Raw genomic sequence first — 23,283 nt, 5'->3', positions numbered from 1 at the left:
CAGGACACAAGCATTTACTTTTTGTTCTCTCCTCAATATATAATATATATTTCTTTAGTTTTGGAGAATGTTTAAAATTTTATATCATAAAACTTTCAATTAAAGTACACATCTCAGAGCCTAGTAATCATAGTCCACATTGATATTTAAATTATACATGTAGTTAGAAAGAATAAAAATACTAAAACAGCATATAACACTTTTGAAAACAAGAAATGCTTAAAGAAACTTGTATATGACATTGAGAAGGTGTTCCAAATATTCTAAATCAGTGACAACTAGGTTCAGATACTAGTCAGTGCAGCAGCTGTATCAGGTTTTGAGTCTGGTTTCTGAGTGACCAATATTTTCCTATAATGGGGGGTGACTTTGACCTCATTATCAGAAGGGGTCATATAGTGCTTGTATATCAGGATTATTTATATAATACTGCTCTACCAAGTTTGAGGTTTATAAAACATTTACACTGTAGATTCATTGGTACATATGTGCTACATGTATTTACAGTTATGTTATTACCACAGAGGTTCTCAATGCATGTAGTGATGGTAATGACATTCCATGATGCTGGTATGAAAACTTTAAAGAAATATACATTAGCTAAATGACTTAATCTTTGTTATATTTATATATTATTATTAGAAATATACATTCAAGAACCCATGCATTGACCAGTCCCCATGACCATATCAAATATTGACTCAGAGGCAGACTTTTTAAAGATAGTAATATAATAGATATTTAATAAAAATGTCAAGAAGACTCAACTTAGTTTTATTGATTGATATGAATATTTATAATTAACATTATGAATTGTTTGACAATAAAATGGAAGTCTTTAAAAACTACAGACCCTAAATATTTTCTTTGATATGTCTAATAGCATGCATATATTTTTAAAATATGAATTCTGATTTGTCAAGAGCTGGATGGTGACCACTAACACATGATTTTGTGCATATGAAATAATATTTTAAAAATTGTGTGTGTTTATATAGAACACTTTGAAGAAAAAAAATGATGTGTATATAAAATAAATTGGAAAAAAAATCCCGTCAAATTTGAGATTTGAACCCGGTACCTCCGGCATGCCAATCTACTTACCTTTTTTTCTGTTATTGATTAACATTTAAACAGATCATCAGTTACCATCACATTTAAAACACTTTGTATCTAAAATATGAACAATAATATTCCCTCTGTTTCTTTCAATAGAGGATTTCTGTGTAAGAAAAACTTTTTAAACAGGTTCATTTTCTTTTCTAAAACAGTCAATTGATAATGGTTATATGAAATGTAATGTTTCAATGTATATCTACAAAGCCTTTTAATGTCAATTTTCTTTTCACTTTGCAAAAAAAGCTGTCTTCTTCTATAAATACAAAATTTGCATACTGATATAAAATAATTTACCAAAAATGCATTCACGTTTTTGATACCCTTATGTAATGCTGTCATGAATATTTCTTCAAAGTTTAATCTGTTAAAAACATCACTTTCACAATCTTTCAATAACGATTCAAGATGATAAATAACAAAATTATTCTTAAATTCAGCCAACTCTTTACATGTAATAAATAAATGCATTATGTCCTCGCATTCTAGCATACAAATTGGACATATTTTAGAATCAGACTTCCCTATCCTAAAAGGTTTCTTATATGTAAATATAATATTGTGAAACATTTTGAAATCCAGTTCAGTAATATCTGGTGTTTTGTATAACACCCATACAGTTTCCCATCGCTTTTCAATGGATGATTTATCATTCTAGTTACCTAACCACTACGCTATCTGAGAATTGAATAAAAGTGGATTACATTATATACTAAACATTGCATCTCAGAAAGTCATATCGTGTTTTAAATTTTTATATGCAAATTCGACTGCAATCTACATGTAGTACATAAAACCACACTCTTTTGAAATGATACCTACTCCTATTGATCCTCAGTTAGGTATAATCTACATTTCTATCTGAGACAGGAAGCGTATGTGTGGAGAATACGTAGATGTCTGCTATTATTGCAGATCATTACAAATGAAACATGCCGTCGATTAGCCTAGGCCTAAAACATATCATAGCGTAACTGTTGAAAGTATGACTTTTTGAAACAAGGGAGGGGGTGTCATCTGTACACAGTCGTCTCATAGAATGCTACATTGTATAATACAACATTCGTTACGATTTTTTTGCTAGTAATAATAAATATTGCGAATTTTGACTTATTAAATATGTATATCACACCATTTGAAATTACCAGAATGCGCCGACTTGATGACATGTCATATAAGATATGTTGCTCGGTCTTCGTTGTCGGCTGCTCCACACATGGTCTATCTTCAGTGACGCTATATGCATCAATGTATTTCTGACACTAACCGAAGGTAAATATATTCGTTTCATTTAGATAAGGCTTGAGGGTAGATCACACTCTGTCAGAATATTGTCCTACACGGCATTCAGTTTTGGATCCGCCATATTCCGTGCACTTAGCGTGTTGACAACACAGCGCCCCTAGCGATCATCGAGGTTGAATTCAAGAACGATAACCGAAATTGCATTAAAATCGAAACATTCAGAGAGGTTTTTAAATGTTATATTGAAACTTTCAAAAAAAATATTTATTTCAGAACATGTATTTTTTACTTGTTTAATGTTATATAATGATATATGTTCATACCCGCTTTGCTGTTTTTAGATTTTAAAGGGATTACAAGTAATGTTTTGTATAGATTTGCACTAAGCATGAATTCTCCATGTTCATAATTATCTGTCCATAATTTTGGAACAAGGCGAAATAAATCAAAACGACTTTGTATATTTGCTAAACATATTACCGTGAGTTAGTATGCTAAGTTTGGGTTCATTTCGTGAACATGGGCTTATCACGAAAATGCGATTTTGCCTGATTTTTACGTGGAACCATACTTAATTATTTATTTATCTATTTTCATTTACAATATTTATATAGCGCATTATATAATAAAAAAAGAAAATTACTCTAAGCGCTTTACATTAAAACAGCAATAAACTACAATGGAAAATTGAACATATCTAAAACAGTGTAAAAATATTTGTTTCATTAAAAGAATATTAATTTTATCACTGCCTTACACAAACTCATGATTAAACTACAGAAAACACATACAAAAAGGCTTCATAAAAAAGAAAATTAATACTGTCACTGGAAATGACTTACATAAAATCGTGATAAGCAAGTCTGAAGAAGTAAGTTTTTAAATTTTTCTTGAAAAGTTCGAAAGAATTTTCGTTGCGGATGTAACTTAGAAGGTTATTCCAGAGTGTGGCGGTTGCTTTGTCAAACCTGTCGCCATACGTTTTGGTCTTAACTCTTGGTGTTTGAATAAGCATGACGTTTTTGGATCGTAAAGACCTTGATGGATTGTATGGACTGACCAGTTCTTCAAGGTAGACAGGTGCAAGACCATGGAGAGCTTCAAATGTGTACATTAACAGTTTGTACTGAACCCTGAAATGTACTGGAAGCCAATGGAGTTTCACTAAAACTGGTGTTATGTGCTCATTTTCTTAGTTCTTGTAATCAGCCGTGTGGCTGAATTCTGTACACGCTGTAACTTTGACACTATGTCAGAATTAACACCATAGAAAAGGGCGTTTCCATAGTCTAAACGCAAAGTCACTAGTGAACTGACCAAAATCTTGCAGGCGTCTTCAGAAATGAATGGTCTTATGCGTCCAATGTTTCGGATCTGAAAAAAGCATGCCTTTGATATAGCGATTAACTGTTTTCACATGCTTAGTGTTCTGTCAAAAAATACACCCAGGTTTTTAACAAACGAAACATCATGCACAACGGATCCATCAAACGAAAGATGACAATCGTTTATTTCGTTTACTTGATGTCGAGTCACAAACACGATAAGTTCGGTTTTGTCCTGGTTTAGTTTTAGCATATTTGAGCTCGTCCACACACTTATATCTGACAAGGAAGCCTCAAGGTATCTGGATATATTGTTCCAGTTATCGAGCGGCTTGATCACTGTATAAACTTAAGTGTCATCAGCGTAGGTGTATTGAATCAATTTGCACAGTAATATATTTTAATATCGTTGTGTTCATCAATTAAAGTTAATCAGGAAATCTTTCTGATTCAAAGACCTGAGACACAATGAGATAACAACGTTACAGAATGGAAACTTTGATCAGTTGGCAAATCTACATACACTGTAAGTATTTTGATATAGATAACAGTTATTTACAATACAACAGAGAATAATGGAGATTATAAAAACTTTAAAATAGTATTTCCTGTTTCATAACATAATGTAAATAACATTGAATATTTGCTATTTCTTTATACACTTATTTATGATTCCCTTTAAAACTTATGAAATGAGTGGTTATATATCATTTCATGAACAACATTGATATATATAATGCACTGCAGGCTATTGGGAATATATCTAAATCATAAAATGTCTCTGTTCTCAAATAATACATACATTTCACATACCTGACAAATACATTGCAAATCACACCTGCATTTTAACCATATACTATACATATTGTAAAAACAAATGTGACACATACACGCATGATAACATGCGTTCAATATTCGAGTATGTATGTTATACTTTGTTTTATGAATATGTTTAACGTATGTTTTTGTTTGCTTGACAAATCAAACATACCTTATATGAATGTTTAGCAGGCAAAACAGAACAAGTTTGAGAATAGAAAATGTTATTTATTTAGTAAATGACGAAAAGTATATACAGTACAGGAGGTCATTAAAACCAAGTAAAAATTAAGATCATATGCTGCAAATGACTAGATGACCCCCTGTTACATACATCTATAAAATTGACATTGAGAAAGAGAACATATATACACAAAATAAAAACATCCGATAAGGGGTCTAACAAGATGACCCCCTATTGCATACACATATGTAAAAAGACTAGCATAAAAATATTGCCTGCCCACAAAAAGGGGTGGGTAGCAACAATAAATCAAGGCCATGAATCCAAGGCAAAATGAATTGGATTAACCCCATCCAAAGGCCACTTGGCAAGTAGATAGATAAAACCACACATAAGAGGGGGCATGGAAACCAAGGCATATATATGATTTTACAAGTGACAAACAAAAAGAACAAAAACTGTACACACATAAGGTATTGATATCCTGTAATCAGCGTGCACTTGACATAACAATAATTGATGAAGTGCCAGCAAGGTCAACCCTGTAGACAATAGAAATTACAGACACACAGTTCTGGTTATGCAAATATCAACAGCAGACAGCTTCTGAACTGTTATGAAAAGAAAATGACGTGCGGAAACCAGAACCATAATATATACAAAACATAACAATGGTTTTTTGAACAGAAATGACAGCAGACTACTTCTGACCTGTCATTAAATATTTGCCTAATAAAAAGAAGCAGGAAATTGAAACATATTTGAAAATTGCAGCATCAAAAATGACATTACATGAACAGCAGCCATATGCTGACCTGTCATGAAAATCCCTAAAACCTAAAAGAGTTTATACGGATATAACGACGGAATGCATCAGAATTCCATCTTCCTAACTTTTGGATAAGATGGTCTGAGAAACCCAGGGAGGCTGGATAGGTAGCAGCACCAATACGAAAGCTATGGCCCTTAAAATTGTTAGGATCAAGACCAATAAACTGAACTGCAGCTTTCAACTAAAAGCTTGAGTTGGGTCCTGCAGATCCAGAACTTTGTGAACATAACTAATCGCTGATATATGGGAATGCACACATCTACCACTGAAACAGGCAGGGAGAGGGTGGGTTTCCATGTTCTGAGCATATCCCATGCATGCCTATAGGCTTGAACTGAAGATTGAGATAATGCTGAAGATAGTAAATGTCTGGAAACTGGGTTAAATTATCAACAGGTCCACCGGGACCACAGTTTGGTTTTGATTCAAATGAGGGGCTACCCTGAAGGCGGCCTGTAATTGAAAATGAGATAGTTTATCTGCCAAAATATTGTTCTTGCCCGGAATATGTTTAGCTTTAAAAAATATATTATATGTCAAAGATGTGAGCACAAGACGCCGGACAAGTTTCATAAGAGTTTCCCTTACAGGATTGCTTATTGACCACATGAACAACAGCTTCATTGTTTGACATAAACAAAAATGTTCTATTTGCAAGAATTGCCCCCCAAATTTCAAGTGCTAGCACAATTGGAAACAACTCTTTACTGGCAATTTGATATTGGTCTAAGTCTGGTACTGAGTCCCAACGTAAAGTAAACCATTCTGTGCCAAGAACCCCCGCAAAGCCAATGGAGCCTGATGCATCCGTAAACAACATTGCCTGATCAGATGAAGTGAAGAAATCTGGCAAGATTACTGACCTACCATTGTAATGTTCAATAAAATGAGCCCACATTTGCAAGTCCGCCCTAGCTTCGCATGTAAGACGAATAAAATGAGATGGATTTGACATGCCACAAGTAAGATCTATAATGCGTCGAAGAAAGCATAATTCAAAAGACCTATGAGAGATTGGAGTTGTTTGAGAGTAACTTTTTTCCTATGCTTAACTTCATGTAACTTGGCACGTAATTTGACAAGCTTTTGTTCTGGTAACTTACATATCATAGCATAAGAATCCACCTCAATACCATAAATGGTTAATACAGTTGTTGGAAAATAAGTTTTTTCCATCTTGATGGGAATACCACTATCCTGACATATGACTATAAACTGATTTAAATCCTGCAAACATTTATATGAATGCCTTGGCCCGATAAAGAAGAAGTCATCAAGCATGTGAGACATACCTGCCGCATTAAATGAACTGGATTTTGCCAAGGGATGTTAATGGACTCTTTGAGCTTTCTGAATTGTTCGTCATACAAACGGAAAGCATTGTCCCCATGCAAGTATTGCATTTCTCTAATCATGTGACAATACTTTAATAAATTTGGACCCTCAAGAGGAACTATTCCATATATATGGCGCAGAAGGTCAGAAATGAATCAGTCCATTGACTGAGGGAAATGGGGTATTTTATTACTCGAAAACATATTTAATGAAATGATGTAGTACTATCCATCAAATTGTTACATCATACAATACCAACAATGACAAAAAAGTACTAATATTAACAGCTCCATATCATATAAACAGAGCAACTTTCCTTTTATGTAAAATATAAAATCAAGGTGTGCAAAGCTCCACCAAAAAGCAAATAGATATATATCAAGTAGGTACATATGCTGCATATGTAAGACAATTATGACCATTGACTCACAAATGAACGACATGGTCAGTCAAAAGTAATGACACAATAATGCAATTTTGCTCCTCATGATCATGAAAACAGGCTGTAAGGGACAAGCCTGTGCAAAAACCACAAAAACGGCGTAAGACAAGTATGACCATTGACTCACAAATGAACGACATGGTCAGTCAAAAGTAATGACACAATAATGCAATTTTGCTCCTCATGATCATGAAAACAGGCTGTAAGGGACAAGCCTGTGCAAACACCACAAAAACGGCGTAACACAAGTATGACCATTGACTCACAAATGAGCCACATGGTCAGTCAAAAGCAATGACACAATAATGCAATTTTGCTCCTCATGATCATGAAAACAGACTGTAAATGACAAGCCTGTGCAAACACCACAAATGAGCGACATGGTCAGTCAAAAGCAATGACACAATAATGCAATTTTGCTCCTCATGATCATGAAAACAGGCTGTAAATTACAAGCCTGTGCAAACATCACAAAAAAAGCGTAACACAAGTATGACCATTGACTCACAAATGAACGACATGGTCAGTCAAAAGCAATGACAAAATAATGCAATTTTGCTCCTCATGATCATGAAAACAGGCTGTAAATGACAAGCCTGTGCAAACACCACAAATGAGCGACATGGTCAGTCAAAAGCAATGACACAATAATGCAATTTTGCTCCTCATGATCATGAATACAGGCTGTAAGTGACAAGCCTGTGCAAACACCACAAAAACGGCGTAAAAACTGAACCAGGACATAATCCACAGTTCGTTAGCAAAAAATGCAAACAACTTCCACAAGAAAGTCACAGGGATGAACTGGGACATAATCCCTTGTTCATTATCAAAAGTACAGTATAAATACGCCTTCTTCCAAAGCAAATATAAAAAAAATTGTCAAAATCAAGTATAACATGCAAAAGGTGATTAACAAATATGAGAGATATATCTATATATGTTTCTGATATCAACCATAGACCAGTAAATGGTGTTTATAAATACACACTGTACATGAACTAAACAAAGATTGACACCTGGTATAATAATAACAACCAGATAACATGTACATGTATAACATATAAAGGAAGAAATGCACTTATACTGGCCTGAGTAAATTGTGGTAATGAAGAATGGCCGAACGAATGCTTTGCCAATATATGTACATTGGAAAGGACGACATAGCATGGACTGATTGGCGTGGACATTGGAGATGGACACCATCACGACTAAATAATTGAGGTCAGACAAAAACCCTCTGTGATGCAGAAATGTACTCCATTTTGAATGGAGCATCCTTCCTTCAACAGCTGATTGGTGACGACAATCTTGTGATTGAAAACTCTAGAAGATGCCCACGACTGACGGCGCAGTAGTTGACCAACAACCACCACCGAGATTCCAGCAATGATAGAATATCACGGTCCAAAGTGATGCAATGTCATTTTCTCCCAATTGAATAAAACACATACAAGGTATGTTAGAGAAGTTCAAAAAGTTTGAAGACACCAGCTGTAACACATGCAACCCTCCTCGAGCGAGCACAGATACGCGAAATTTCTCCATATCTAAGTCTAAATTCCGTAACGTTCATTCGATTTCATGTAGTGATGTAGACGTGTAATAAAAGAATGTCCAATCAAACAAACACTGAACAAATTCGAGCTGTCCATGTTGCGGTCCATCTCCATACTAGTTAGAACCGGATTTTCTCAACCCACGCTATCTCGACCCACGCTATTTGTATACCATTAGATCAGAGTAAAAAATCCATCAAAGATACACAAACACTCACCGTTGAGTGAGAATGGAATATTCTGCAAACAAGAATAATCCTTCCGTAAGTCAATCCTCAACTTGTGACAATGAAATCTTGCTATACGGAGTGTTTTACTACAAAAATTGCTGCTCTGAACTAGCGTGGCTCCTGGTACATAGTAAACAAACAGACAATGACCACGTGACGAATGTTACATTTGATTGGATGAAATACAGCAAGTAAGGAAAAGGGTAAAATTAGATCAAAAACAGCCATTACTCCACCCAGACATAACAACAGGTCAGGGTAAAGTGAGAGACAAATACCTCGCACGTCACATAAAAGTTATTATTTACAATAATCACTGATTTTAACCACATCCATACAATAAATTCATTTTTCTCTGTTATAGATTTAATAAAGCAATGGCTAAACTTTAAGAGTTGTATTCCTGTTTTCGGTTACAATGTAACATTTATTTTACGCTTGACCATCAGAATTACTGAAAACTGGGAAAATCGAATTTCACATATTCCAATCGTTTAAACTTGTGAAACTTAAACAAATGCGAAAAGGAAATTAATTTGAATGTGTTAATTACAAATATGTACTAAATTTAACATTGAAAATGCAGAATATATGTTTCTTTTAAAAACATTTTATTCTGCTTATGTTCAAACGTAATGAACCAATTTGATCTTGAGTCTGATAATTGCTATTTGATAAAAAGTTCGTTTGCCCTCCAATGAAAAAAAAAAGTTTTTTTCATTGGTGAATGATTTATGGTTATGATGGACCATCATTAAAGTTTTTGCATTAGCAAACATAAATGCATCCATTAATGCAAAATTTATCATTACTGGATTGAACATAATTAGTGGTTGCTACAAACATATCACTGGGTGAATTGTTGTCGGACTTCTATCATACCGATTATTAGGCCGTTCCTGGTACATTGATTTTGGCTACGTATAACTCTGATGCTGAAATCAACACTAAGATATTTTTTCTTCTCACATAGTAGTTTTTTTTTCACATTTGCCTAAAGGTGGTTCCCAAGTGTTTCTGGGTCTGTAGAGAGATTGCTAAATTAAAATGTCAGTTGCATCTTGAGGTTGGGGGGGGGGGGGGGGCTCTGTTATATTTGAAGTCCTTGCGGGAGAAATGTTCCTTAAGCTGTAGTCGGCAGGAGTCTGTTCTAGTAGCCTCTATCATTTGTTGCTCAATGAATTAACATAACATGTCCATGCATAACTCAGGTCCACAAATTAGATCACCTCATTTTATAGTTAAGTTTATTGTCAGATTATTTTTAAAAAATGAGAAATGTGATATGTTTGAAAAGATTGAAAAACAATTCAGAATCTCCCCCATATACCACAGAATATAACGGCCTTTTCATTTAAGAGTTCATTATAATTCTGTGATTTATAAAATGTTTCAAAGCTTGAAAATTGAAAATAAGTTGCGTGCTGTAAACAAATTCATAATCCGTTCATAATCAATATGAACGGATTGAGTGCTGTGCTGAAATTGGTTGATTCATAGAGGAAAATGCGATTTGTAATATCAATATTGTTGTATAAGCATAAGTATTTTAGTTTGTACTTTATACATCTAAGAATGTGAAACGCAATGCTTGATATAAAAGTTTGTCGTTTTTGAGGCATTGGTAACTGATAGCGATATGATGATTTCAATAACAAGTATGTATAATCAAAGTTTGCATTTCTTAAATTAAAATTCTAATCACATTTTCATTAGATATAGCTGTAAAAAAATAAATAGAACAATTTCGTCAAATTTCTGTCTGATCTTTTGTCATACTCTTCCTATACAAACTCAAGACACGGGAGCCACATTTGACTGGTTGTAGCACAATGTCTTATATTTATCCTGATAAAAAAGAATAAAGGTATCGAAACAGAGTAGTATATTAAAGCGTGGACACTTTAGCCGAAAGTGTGGATAATTTTATTTGTTTTTTATATGTTTGCACATGGACGCAGACATTTGCAGTACACATATCAAAGTATGTAGGAAGCGTCTGAAAAGTCCTTTATCAGGATAGTCTGATACATGTATATTGAAATACTTAGAAAATATCAATTTACATTTGATAGAAATACATATAGCATTTCCTACAACTATACTTCTACTATTGCATTCAAACTTTCTAATTGTAAACAAACTTTGCAGTGCTTAGATGTAGACCATTTTCTACATAATCCACCAACATATTCTTCATTTTTTTTTTCAACTATAGTTCAGCTGGGCATGTCATTACTAGTAATGTTGATATAGTTGAATATGAGGAACTCAAATCACTTATTCTAATCTTTATACTCTCTCTCTCTCTCTCTCTCTCTCTCTCTCTCTCTCTCTCTCTCTCTCTCTCTCTCTCTCTCCTTCTCTTTCTCTCTCTTATATACATAAATAATTGATGTACCTAAATGATTTCCTGATTTTTAAAAATCTACAATATTCTGACCAGTAAATCATATGGTATAGGGATTCGTGCACAATACAGGATGAATATTATACTCTGATACTTCCCCTGCTTGAAGATAACTGATCGGCACGGGCTAAGTGTATCGCATTCTGTACAATAGAGAATGGTATTTACTGTTGGAATGCAAATGGAGTTTATCGTTTTGTTTCATGGATTATGCAAATAAAGGGAGTTTTACAACTACTTAGAGTATTTCGACAGGTGTACACGTACATCTGCTGTCCTTTACAGATATTACTAGTAGACCCAGATAAACAGTCGTCCGCATTCGTTGCGTTTGCTTGGCAAGCATACATGTCATGATTATAAGTACAGTAGTATTTATGTGTTTGCCTTTTACTTAAAGTAATTGTGAATTGTATAGATATATACACTTTGATTATTCTATTTTATCAATAGATAATAGATGAAATAGTCCTCTGTGTTTTTGTATAGTTTTGACATATTGACTGCAAATGTACGCACATTCACGTAAAGAAAAGGCAATCTATATACACGTGCATATTTATTTAAAGCTGTTAAAATGATTTACTACTGTACGATATGTTTACTATAATTTTGAGCACCGTGTGGTGTTCCAAAACGTGTTTTCATTTCTTCTAAATGTCCAATAATTTAGTATCGGAGATGTACTTGTTACCTGTCGAAGCTACTCGCACAAGTAAATCGAAGACACTGGTGTGAAGTGAAGCGTAGCGAAACTCGTCCCCTTATACATTGTATACCATGCGAAACTGATACATATAACGACAGAATATCAAACTAATATGGCGGATTATCAGAGAAATATGGCGGTTCTATAGAATTACACTAGATTTATTAATTCATGTCAGCGTTAACGGCAAACTGACAATTCAACTATATGACAAAAAGGATGAGTACAGCTTCTCCATCGTCAACTTCCCATATTTATGTAACAATATTCCAGTATCACCTGCATATGATGTTGATATCTCTCAACTGAAGCAAAAGCTTGTTTTGCGTGTGGTCAGTTATTAAAGCAAGGCAAGGTATTGGCAAACAAGGTGATGGTACAGGGGTTTCAACAGTCTCGATTGAAGTGAACATTTCCCAATTTCTATGGTCGTTATAACGATCTAGTTCGTCAATACAACCTATCATTGGGTCATATGCTGTCGGACGTGTTTCATGCCGATTGTTAGGATGTTCTTGGCACACTTATTTTGACTACGGTTAACTGTGTTTACGTGATTAGGATATAGGGCTCACCGCGAGTGTGACCCGCTTATATGAGTTATGAGATCGATCACTGTCCGTTATCTTCACTTTTCCAATAAGGAATACAAAAAACAGGAGTTCGACAAATAAAGACCCCTGGATATACCAGAGTTGGGATAAGATGGTTAGAAAGAGTAATCATACCTGTGACCGGTCACATCCTTCCTGAGTCCTATATCTTGATAATGAAAACAGAATAATGGGTAGTTAGAATCAGTGTGTACAAAAAACAATTGATACAAAACACGTCAAACATTGTTTGAGGCAATGGCAGGTTGTATTTGCAAACTAGATCATTATAACGACCATATAATTTGCAAAATGCTAAGATTAAACAAGACTGTTGAAATTTTGTAAGGAGCCCGTCTTGCTTTAAAAAAGAATCATAAAGAGAACAGGGTTTTGCGTTCCGAATCAGTTGAGTAGATATATACGCTATTTACAGTTGATGATGGACTAGTTGCTACCTGTTAAGTAGATATGGGAAGTTAATGGAGAAGTTCAAATCATTCCTTGTGTCATTAGTTTGCCGATAAGATCTATTTTAAATAAAATATCTAAGTACGAAGCAGGTGTAGAGTTGTATGTGGTGGGTTTTTTTTTTGTGTGTGTGGATATATCGAATCGATATATGAATGAAAATGATTTTGTTAATAGGTAAAACGTGGTTGATGTATCTAAATGTAAAGTTGATAATCTAACAACTATAGTTCTAAGAATTTACTGGTCACTATCACCGATGGACGAATTGACTGTAACCATATCAAGCTAACACATTAAAAAGTCACAATGTAGATATAAAGAGTTTATTATCTACAATATCTCATAAAGAACATGATCCTAATTCCACAAGTGTCTATGATCTTGGCTCATTAGCGTAGACCTATGTGGGTTTGACGGATGTACCCACTCCTGGAGTTTGTTTGCCCTTGTACTATACGATTACTCTCCACATCCTGCATACACTGATTATATGAGGATAACTGTAGTAGACCACATGGAGAAGACCTGTTTTGATACACATCCATAGAATGTAATATATTACTTATACGCACTGAGTGGCGTTACATTACACATAAATGCACACATAAAATTATCTTATTTGCAGATAACATCCTGGACATGTCTTCTGTTTAAGACAATACATTTATACTTTTGTCTATTGGAAAGACTTCACAAAGAGATTGAAGTTTTACATTGCATTGATATGCATTTACAGATATTGGACAAATCTAATGTATGACTATAATACTGCACCATACAATGGACACTTGTTTCAATTAGTACCGTTTTGAAACAAATGAAAATCACATGCATAGAGTTAAGTGAACACTAAGGAACTCCGTAACTGGATGTTTTAGGACAGTTAAAATAACATAAAACAAGAGACAAACTGCTGAGTAGTAAATAAAACACCTTACCTCAGAAAAGCTGCATCATATGCTGCATCATGTATACGCCTTGTATAGCATCGGAAAAGGTTTGTTGATTAATATAAACTGATATGCAGAGAAGTATGAAAACGTCAATCCTGCTAGACTGCCATGTCCAAACTGAATTCCGCACGGGCTGGTGGTTTAAAGTCCAATCAAGTTAGGTTCCAATTAGGGCACAGTAAAAAGAGGTTCCAAACAGAATTTGGGATGTGTTCAATATATACGCAAAATAAGAGCATATTTATTTACATTACATGCAAAATGAGAATAAGGAGAATTTAATGCGACAGCCACTTTTCAACATTAGTTCACGTTATAGGACAAATTTGCTTATAAGGTGTTGCCACCCGTGCATCTATATAAACTTTAAGTTGGTAAATTGTTTTGAGTCAATGCGAAATTACAAACCAAAATTAATCAAACACTAATGCACTTGTTTATCGAATCAGTTGAGGAACGTGGATACCATACCCAAGTGATAGTGGGATATGTCTATATACATATAGGAAGTTGATGGTGACGGGCCTTAATTTGTATTAGCTGCCATAAACCTTATGTGTTCGTTTACCATTAACGTCCCAAATTAATAAAGAGAGATATTCAGATATATATATAACACAGTTAAAAATTATGTAATGCATTTATTTCGAGTTGACTGGATAATTTCTTATCAACAAATTTAATGAAAAATATAATTAATAGAAAATAGACAAACCGTTCATGATGGATTTAAATTACTTGTTCAAAGACAAATATTGTGCAAATAAAGGTTAATAAGGAAATCTTTTTGATTAAGATACTTGGAGATAAATAAAATAGCAACGTTAGCAAAAGGACTTTTTGATGCATTGACGCAGCTACAGACACTTTAAGTATATTTATATACATAATAATTATTTGTATGCAGAGGAGGTGCAGATAATAAACAATGTTGAACAGTGATGAAACGTATATCTATTATAAGCAATACAAAATTAAGAGTTGGATGAACATGGACCCCTGTGTAAATCATACATGGGAACAGGTGTTTAAGAAGAGTAAGCATTCCCTATCTGTCGACTAAGCATCCCCTGTCGACCGGGCACATCTACCATGAGCCTTAAAAATGGAGTTATCCGCAGTCAACGCCAGTGGGTAAAGAATGGCCGAATAATTAGTATGAAAAACATTAGATATAATTTGACACAACGGCAGATTGTATTGGTAAATTAGATCGTTATAACGAGCATAGAATTTGCGAAGTGTTGACCATAAACGAGACTGTTGAAACTCCTGTAATATCGACTTCTTTGTAAGAATCCTGCCTTGATTAAAAAAAAGATATAAGGAGAGCAAGGTTCTGCATATCGAATAAGTTGAGATATATAAACATCATATACAGTTGATAATGGAATACTGCTACATGTCATGTAGCTATGGGAAGTTGAGGAGAAGCTGAAATCATTCCGTGTGTCATTAGTTTGCCGTTAAGTTTTATATTCAATAAAATATCTAAGTACGAAATATATGTAGAGGTATATGTGGTGTTTGTATTTCAAGTTCATGTGGAAATATCAACTCTACATATAAATGAAATGATTTTGTTGATAGGTAAAACGTCGTCGATATATCTAAATGTAAAGATGAAAGCCTAACAACTGTAGTTCTGAGAAACTAGTCACTTTTCAACATTGGTTGTAATTATAATGCAGATTTGCACTAAAGGTGTTGTTCCCCGTACATCTATATAAACTATAACTTGGGAATTTCTTTTGGGTCAGTGAGAAATTAAAAACCAAAATCAATTATACACAGATGCACTTGTTTATGGAATCACTTGGGCGACGCAGATATCATACACATATGATAGTGAAATACTGTAACATACATATAGGAAGTTGATTGTAACGGAGCTTATTTTTTTCTTAGCTGCCATAAAACTTAAGTGTTCGTTTACGATTTACGTCCCAAATCAATAAAAATGAGATTCAAATATAAAACACAGATAGAGAATTCTGTGATGTTTTCATTTCGAGTTGACTGGATAATTTCTGATCAACACGTTTAAAACAAAATATAATTATTAGATAATTGACTAACCGTTCGTGATATATTCATATTAATTGTTTCAAACCAAATTTAGTGCAAAATATGCTGTCGCAGATTGGATCAGTTTAGAAAATGATTTATTTCATCATTTGAGTGTTGATCAATTAAGGTTAATCAAAATTTTTTTTTAATTTAAATATTTCTGGGAAAATAAAATAGCAACGTTACCAAATGGAATCTTTGATGCATTGACGAAGTTAGTGATACTGTAAGTATATGTATATACAAAACAATTATTTGTATGCAGAGAAGATTAAGATAATGAACAGTGTTGAGCAGTGATAAATCTGATATCTAGTATACGCAATGCAAAATTAAGAATTGGAGAAACATGAACCCCTGGGTAAACAAGACATGGGGACAGGTGTTTAAGAAAAGTAAGCATTCCCTATCGACCGACAAAGCATCCCCTGTCCACTGGTCACATCTACCATGAGCTCTAGAAGCGGAGTGATCTGCAGTCAAAATCAGTGTGTAAAGAATGGCCTAACATATAGTATGAAACACATTATACATAATTTGACTCAACTGCATATTACATTGGTAAATTAGATCGTTATAACGAGCATATAATTTCCGAAATGGTGACCATAAATGAAACTGTTGAAACTTCTGTAATTTCAACTTCCTATTATTTGTCAGAAACCTGCCACAATAAAACAGATCATAAGGAGAACAAGGTTTTGGGTATCGAATCAGTTGAGATATTAAACATCATATACAGGTTACAATGGGATACTCCTACATGTTACGTAGATATTGGAAGCTGATGGAGAAGCTGAAATAATTTCGTGTGTCGTTAGTTTGTCGTAAAGATGTATTTTCAATAGAATAACTAAGTACAAAGCAGATGTAGATGTATATGTAGTGGGTTTTTTATTTGAAGTTCATGTGGAAATATCCAATCCACATAAGATTAAAAATGATTTTGTTAATAGGTAAAAGGGTGTTGGTATCTCGATAGCTAGAGTTGACGGCCTAGCAACTATACTTCTGACTTATTACTAGTTACTTTTTAACATTAGTTCTCATTATAATGTAAATTTGCCTCTAAGGTGTTGCCACCCGTACACCTATATAAATTATAACTTGGGAATTTGATTTGGGCTAATGGGAAATTACAAACCAAATCGATCATACGCAGAACATGCGCTTGTTTATTGAATCAGTTGGACGGCGTAGATATCATTCCAGGTGATAGTGGAATATTTCTACATACATGCAAAGTGAAGACAACGAACAGTGATCAATCTCATAACTCCTACAAGCAATACAAAATAGATGGTTATAGGAAGTTGATGGTGGCGGACCATAATTTATCCTAGCTGCCATAAACCTTATGTGTTTGTTTACCATTATCGTCCCAAATCAATAAAGAAAGATATTTAAATATAATACACAGATAGAGAATGATGTGATGTTTTTATTTCAAGATGACTGAATAATTTTTGATCTACAAGTTTTAATGGATATATCTATTATTAGAAAATAGAAATATCGTCCACGGTGGAATTGTATCACTTCTTTAAAACCAAATTTAAGGCAAATATCATGCTTTCGCCTATTTAATCATTTTAGAATATTATATATTTCATCATTGGAGCGTTGGTCAATTAAGGTTAATCAGGAAATATTTTTGATTCAGATCCTTGGGTAGCAATGCCATAACAACATTACCAAATGGAATTTTTGATGCATTGACGAAGCTAGAGACACTGTAAGTATATCTATATACATAACAATTATTTGTATGCAGAGGAGGTGAAGATAATGAACAATGTCAAACAGTGATGAATCTTATATCTATTATAAGCAATACAAAATTAAGAGATGGGTCAAACACGGATCCCTGGGTAAACCAACTATGGGAACAGGTGTTAAAGAAAAGTAAGCATTCCCTATTGACCGACTAAGCATCCCGTGTCGACCGGTCACATATACCATAGGCCCTATAAATGGAGCGATCCGCATTCAACACCAGTGTGTAAAAAAATGGCCTAACAATTAGTACGAAACGCATTAGATATAATTTGATTAAACAGCAGGTTGTATTGCCAAATTAGATCGTTATAACGAGCATATAATTTGCGAAATATTAACTTTAAACAAGACTGTTGAAACTCCTGTAATATCAACTTGTTTGTAAGAAGCCTGCCTTGACTAAAAAAGAGCATACGGAGAGCAAGGTTTTCGGTATCGAATTAGTTAAAATATATAAAAATCATATACAGGTGATAATGGACTAGTTCCTACATGTCATGAAGATAAGGGAAGTTGAAGAAGAAGCTGAACACATTTCGTGTGTCATTAGTTTGTCGTTAAGATCTATTTTCAATAAAATATTTTAGTACGAAGCAGGTGTAGAGGTATATGTAGTGTCTTTTATTTCAAATTTGTTTGGATATTTCGAATCCATATCTGAATGAAAATGATGTTGTTAATATGTAAAACGTCGTCGATATATCTAAATGTAGAGTTGAAGGCCTAACAACTATAGTTCTAATAATTTACTAGTCACTATTACAGATGGACGAGATGGCTGTAACCATTTTAAGCTAACACATTACAAAGTCACAATGTAGATATAAAAATGTTATTATGTATGATCTATCCTAATCAACATGGTCCATATTCCACAAATGTCCATGATCTTGACTCATTAGCTTAGACCTCTGTGGGGTTTGACCGGTGTACCCACTCCTGGAGTTTGGTTGTTCTTGTACTATACGATTACTCTACACATCCTGCATACACTGGTTACATCAGGATAACTGTAGTAGACCACAGGGAGAGGACCCGTTTTGATACACATCCATAAACTGTAATAAATTACTTATACGCACTGAGTGGCGTTACATTACACATAAATACACACACAACATTATCTTATTTGTAGATAACACATTCTGGACATATCTTCTGTTTAAGACAATATATTTCTACTTTTGTCTATTGGAAAGACTCCACAAATACATTGAAGTTTTACATTGCATTCCTATGCATTTACAGATATTGGATAAAGTGTACTTTATGACTATAATACTGCACCATACACTGAACACTTGTTTCAATTAGTACCATTTTGAAACGAATGAAAATCACATGCATGAAATTAGGTTAACACTAAGGAACTCCGTAACTGGATGTTTTAGGACTGTTAAAATAACATAAAACAATAGACAAACTGCTGAGTAGTAAATAAAACACCTTACCTCAGAAAAGCTGGATTATATGCTGTATCATGTATACGCCATGCATAGAATCGGAAAAAAGTTTGTTGATCAATATGAACTGATATGCAGAGAAGTATAAAAACGTCAAGCCTGCTAGACTGCCGTGTCCAAACTTAATTCCGCATGGGCCGGTGGTTTAAATTCCAGTGAAGTTATGTTCCTATTAGAGCAGCGTAAAAAGAGGCACCAAACAGGATTTGGAGTGTGTTCGATATATACACAAAATAAGAGTATATGTATTTACATTACATACAAAATGAGAATAAGGAGAATTTAATGCGACAGTCACTTTTCAACATTGGTTCACGTTATATGGCACATTTGCTTATAAGGTGTTGCCACCCGTGCATATATATAAACTTTAAGTTGGTAAATTGTTTTGAGTCAATGCGGAATTACAAACCAAACACTAATGCGCTTGTTTTTCGAAACATTTTAGGCACGTAGATACCATACCCAAATGAGAGTGGGATATTTCTATATACATATAGGAAGTTTATGGTGACGGGCCTTAATTTTTCTTAGCTGGCATAAAAATTATGTGTTTGTTTACCATTAACATCCCAAATCAATAAAGAGAGATTCAGATTCAGATTCGGATGTATATTTAATTGCTGTTATAAAATTTAGAAATTCATTTCAAAATTAAGGATTATCTCCCTCATTTTTTTTTTATTGGCTCTTTTTGGACATATATTATCATATAAACAGGATGTTACATGCAACTTCAATATTTCAACAAACATGCTAAACACTGTGTGAAAATTAATAGCAATATTGTACAATTACTTTGAAGATAAAGAGAGACTAGTATATGAAATATGCATAACTAATTCATTTAAGGAAGATACATCTTACATTGAAATTATTTTGTCTTCTATCTTTTTCCATACTTGGTTATAATAATCAAGATTTCTTCTGCCACAATAAATTGATTTTTTAACAAACAGTTTTCTTCTCAAAAATTGCAAAAAAATATATAAAGAAGGACCACTGTGCCCTGTATCTGAATTAAACACAAACTGTATATAATATTTAGAAAGCAGTATACAATAATTCAGACTTTCACACTTTTCTTCATAAAATCCAAATATTATGTCTTGATAAGAGATATCATTTATGTAAGTAATGTTTAATCTATTCCACCAAGTTTGGAAATGCTTCCAATAAGTACCAACATATTCACAAAAGTAAAACCTGTGCTCTATTGTATCTAAATTTCCACATAATATACTCAACATTATGTGAAAATAAAATTGCTACACCTTTACTATTTGATTCTCCATGATTAAATATGATATCCGAGTTCCATTCGTTTATCCATTTTGATTCATCTTGTGCAGTTGAGTGTGTTTCTTGTAAATAAACAAAGTGGCCTTGAACATTCTCTTTAAAAAATGTAAACAATGTTTTTCTTTTACTTGGTGAGTTTAGGCCTCTTACATTTAACGATATGCAGGACAAGTTAAAAGACATTACGACTTCCGTTGAAATGTTTAAAGCACACACAGTAATTCAGAGTAAATTCGTGATAAAATGGGTTGCATGCACATGTATTCGATAGATTGAACTTGCTTGGAGCCAAGTAAATAACAGTGGGGGGACCCCGAACAAAAGAAATCAAAAAGAAAAAACACATATGTACAGATGAATATACTGTACGTAATCAAATGTATAACTGACTAAACAGAACATACTTGACCAACCTTGTGAAGTTTTCACATCTGCATGTTTATATACTGGAAGCTTTAAATGAAAGCTAAATATAAGAACCAGTATGTTATAATTCATGGAAATTAAATATCCGGAATAATACACTTCGTGGAAAATAAATATCCGGAGTAATACAAAATATTACATGTTATGTACATTCTATGCATGACGTATTTGCGTGGAACTACTAAATAGAGTTACACATGTATAAACATAAATTTGACATTTCATCAATATTTCATCAACTAATCTGAAGGCCAGGGATGGTAACAAAAAGCTGAAATGGGGGGGGGGGGGAGGGTAATATCAGTTGGCATTAATCAAAATAATTAAAACTGGTATATGTGCAAAAATAAACAATATAAATAAACAATGTAATTTCTTTCACCGCTGGGAGGTGTATGGAATCGATAAGTGAGTATTTCTAAGTTGTCAATAACTTTGTCACATATATCTAAACAATGTCTATGCGAATTTTATCAATACACTGTCGATGTTTACCCCAACGTTTCACCTCGGTGCGCGAGAACAATGTCTGCCGCGAGGTTTTCCATAATTTGGAATCTACGATAGCCAAGATATTTTCCGAAGAATCTAGAGATGATACATGTCATGTCTGTAACATGGAGAGATTGGAGATCTTTAAGAAGTCTTCTCCCAGCCCCGTGCTCACCATCGTCGTTATACCCCTCGTGGATCAAACCATTTTTGTCTGTGAATCGATATACCAATATATTGTGATCCGCGTTTGAGTAATTTGAGTCCATAACAACTTTTTTATAGAAGTTTCTGACCTGGTTAAAGGTCGCTGTGGTAGATGCCGCGATTTTAAAATCGTTCCCTTCTGTGGAGGTTTCTAGTGTCGACATCTGGATCTGTTGAAGTGCCTCTTTTTCTGCTTGATCCACTAGCAAAATGTTTTCAGGCTTTGGTGTTAACACTTTTTCTTTGTATGTGTTTCCGTTAGGAAAAACTAACTTGTCTCCTACGAAACGTGTTTTCACATTCTCTTTCCAATACAGGTTACTTATTTCTTGGAGTTTTTTCCGATTTTCAGCTACCTCTACTGGTCTTTGTGGGGTAATGTAGAAAGGTGTATTTGATTGTTCTGTAGAGCCAGACCCTTCGCTATTTCTTCTGTCTTTCTGTGCTTGGAGGACTTTCTCCTTATCAGTAAATTTCTCTAGTCGACCCGTAATAGTTCTTGGTCTACCCGGATTTTTAGGCCCGTTTCGATGTATGTTTGCAAAAGTTGTTTCGACTCCCAGGTATTCTTTAATCAATTGTGGGATTTTCTTGAAAAGATTTTCATTCTCTTCTTCGGGTAAATTGTGAATGAGTAAGTTCTGCTTCATTGATCTTGACTTTAAATCTGTGATCTCGCTTTGCTGTTTTCTGACGGTTCTGTCTAAGTTAATAACTACAGATTTTAACATATCTATATCTTCTTTCAACATTTTGTTCTCTTGCTTCAGCACCTGAATGTTTCCTGAGTCCACTTCTTGTTGTTCAGCAATATGAGAGATACGGAAGTCGAACCCATCTTCCTCCCACAGGTCATTCTTAATGTTCTTTATATCTTGAGTTAGTTCTTTGATCACTCTGAGAGATTCCGATAATTCCCCCAATGTTGTTTGTATATTAGGTATTGCTTGCATCGTGCTTATTATCTCCTGCGTTAGCGTAGGTGCGGTGGATATACCCGGGTCTGTGACATTCACTGGGCCGTGACTGCTAGCACTGTTTGTGACTGACGACTTCTCACGACTTCTACTCAGGCTCATTTTAAGAAATTTCGAACAAAATCACTATATTTTCAATTTCACAAGTAAAATCACTTTCCAGGTATCCAAATTAACTTCTGAACGGTCTGGCTCAAATATATGTAATCCCACACACAGAAAACTCACATTATTTGGTCAAAATGTTGGAGCTCAGAAAAACATGACTACCTGGCTTTGATCACGTACATATAAAACTGCCTCATGTTATAAAATTTAGAAATTCATTTCAAAATTAAGGA

At 34.0% G+C, this 23,283-nt stretch overlaps 1 protein-coding gene across 1 annotated transcript; it reads right to left on the bottom strand.

Moving 5' to 3' along the window:
- Window positions 1–21,757: 21,757 nt before the first annotated feature.
- On the bottom strand, window positions 21,758–23,044 carry LOC125665320 (uncharacterized). Its single transcript, XM_048897970.2, has one exon. It carries the CDS (start codon window positions 23,042–23,044, stop codon window positions 21,758–21,760), a length of 1,287 nt encoding a protein of 428 aa, XP_048753927.2.
- Window positions 23,045–23,283: the final 239 nt, after the last annotated feature.

This window comes from Ostrea edulis, chromosome 10 (genome assembly GCF_947568905.1).
Source record: "Ostrea edulis chromosome 10, xbOstEdul1.1, whole genome shotgun sequence".
Taxonomy (NCBI): domain Eukaryota; kingdom Metazoa; phylum Mollusca; class Bivalvia; order Ostreida; family Ostreidae; genus Ostrea; species Ostrea edulis.
The sequence above is the reverse complement of the archived record's forward strand: the minus strand, read 5'-3'. Positions and strand labels throughout refer to the sequence as shown.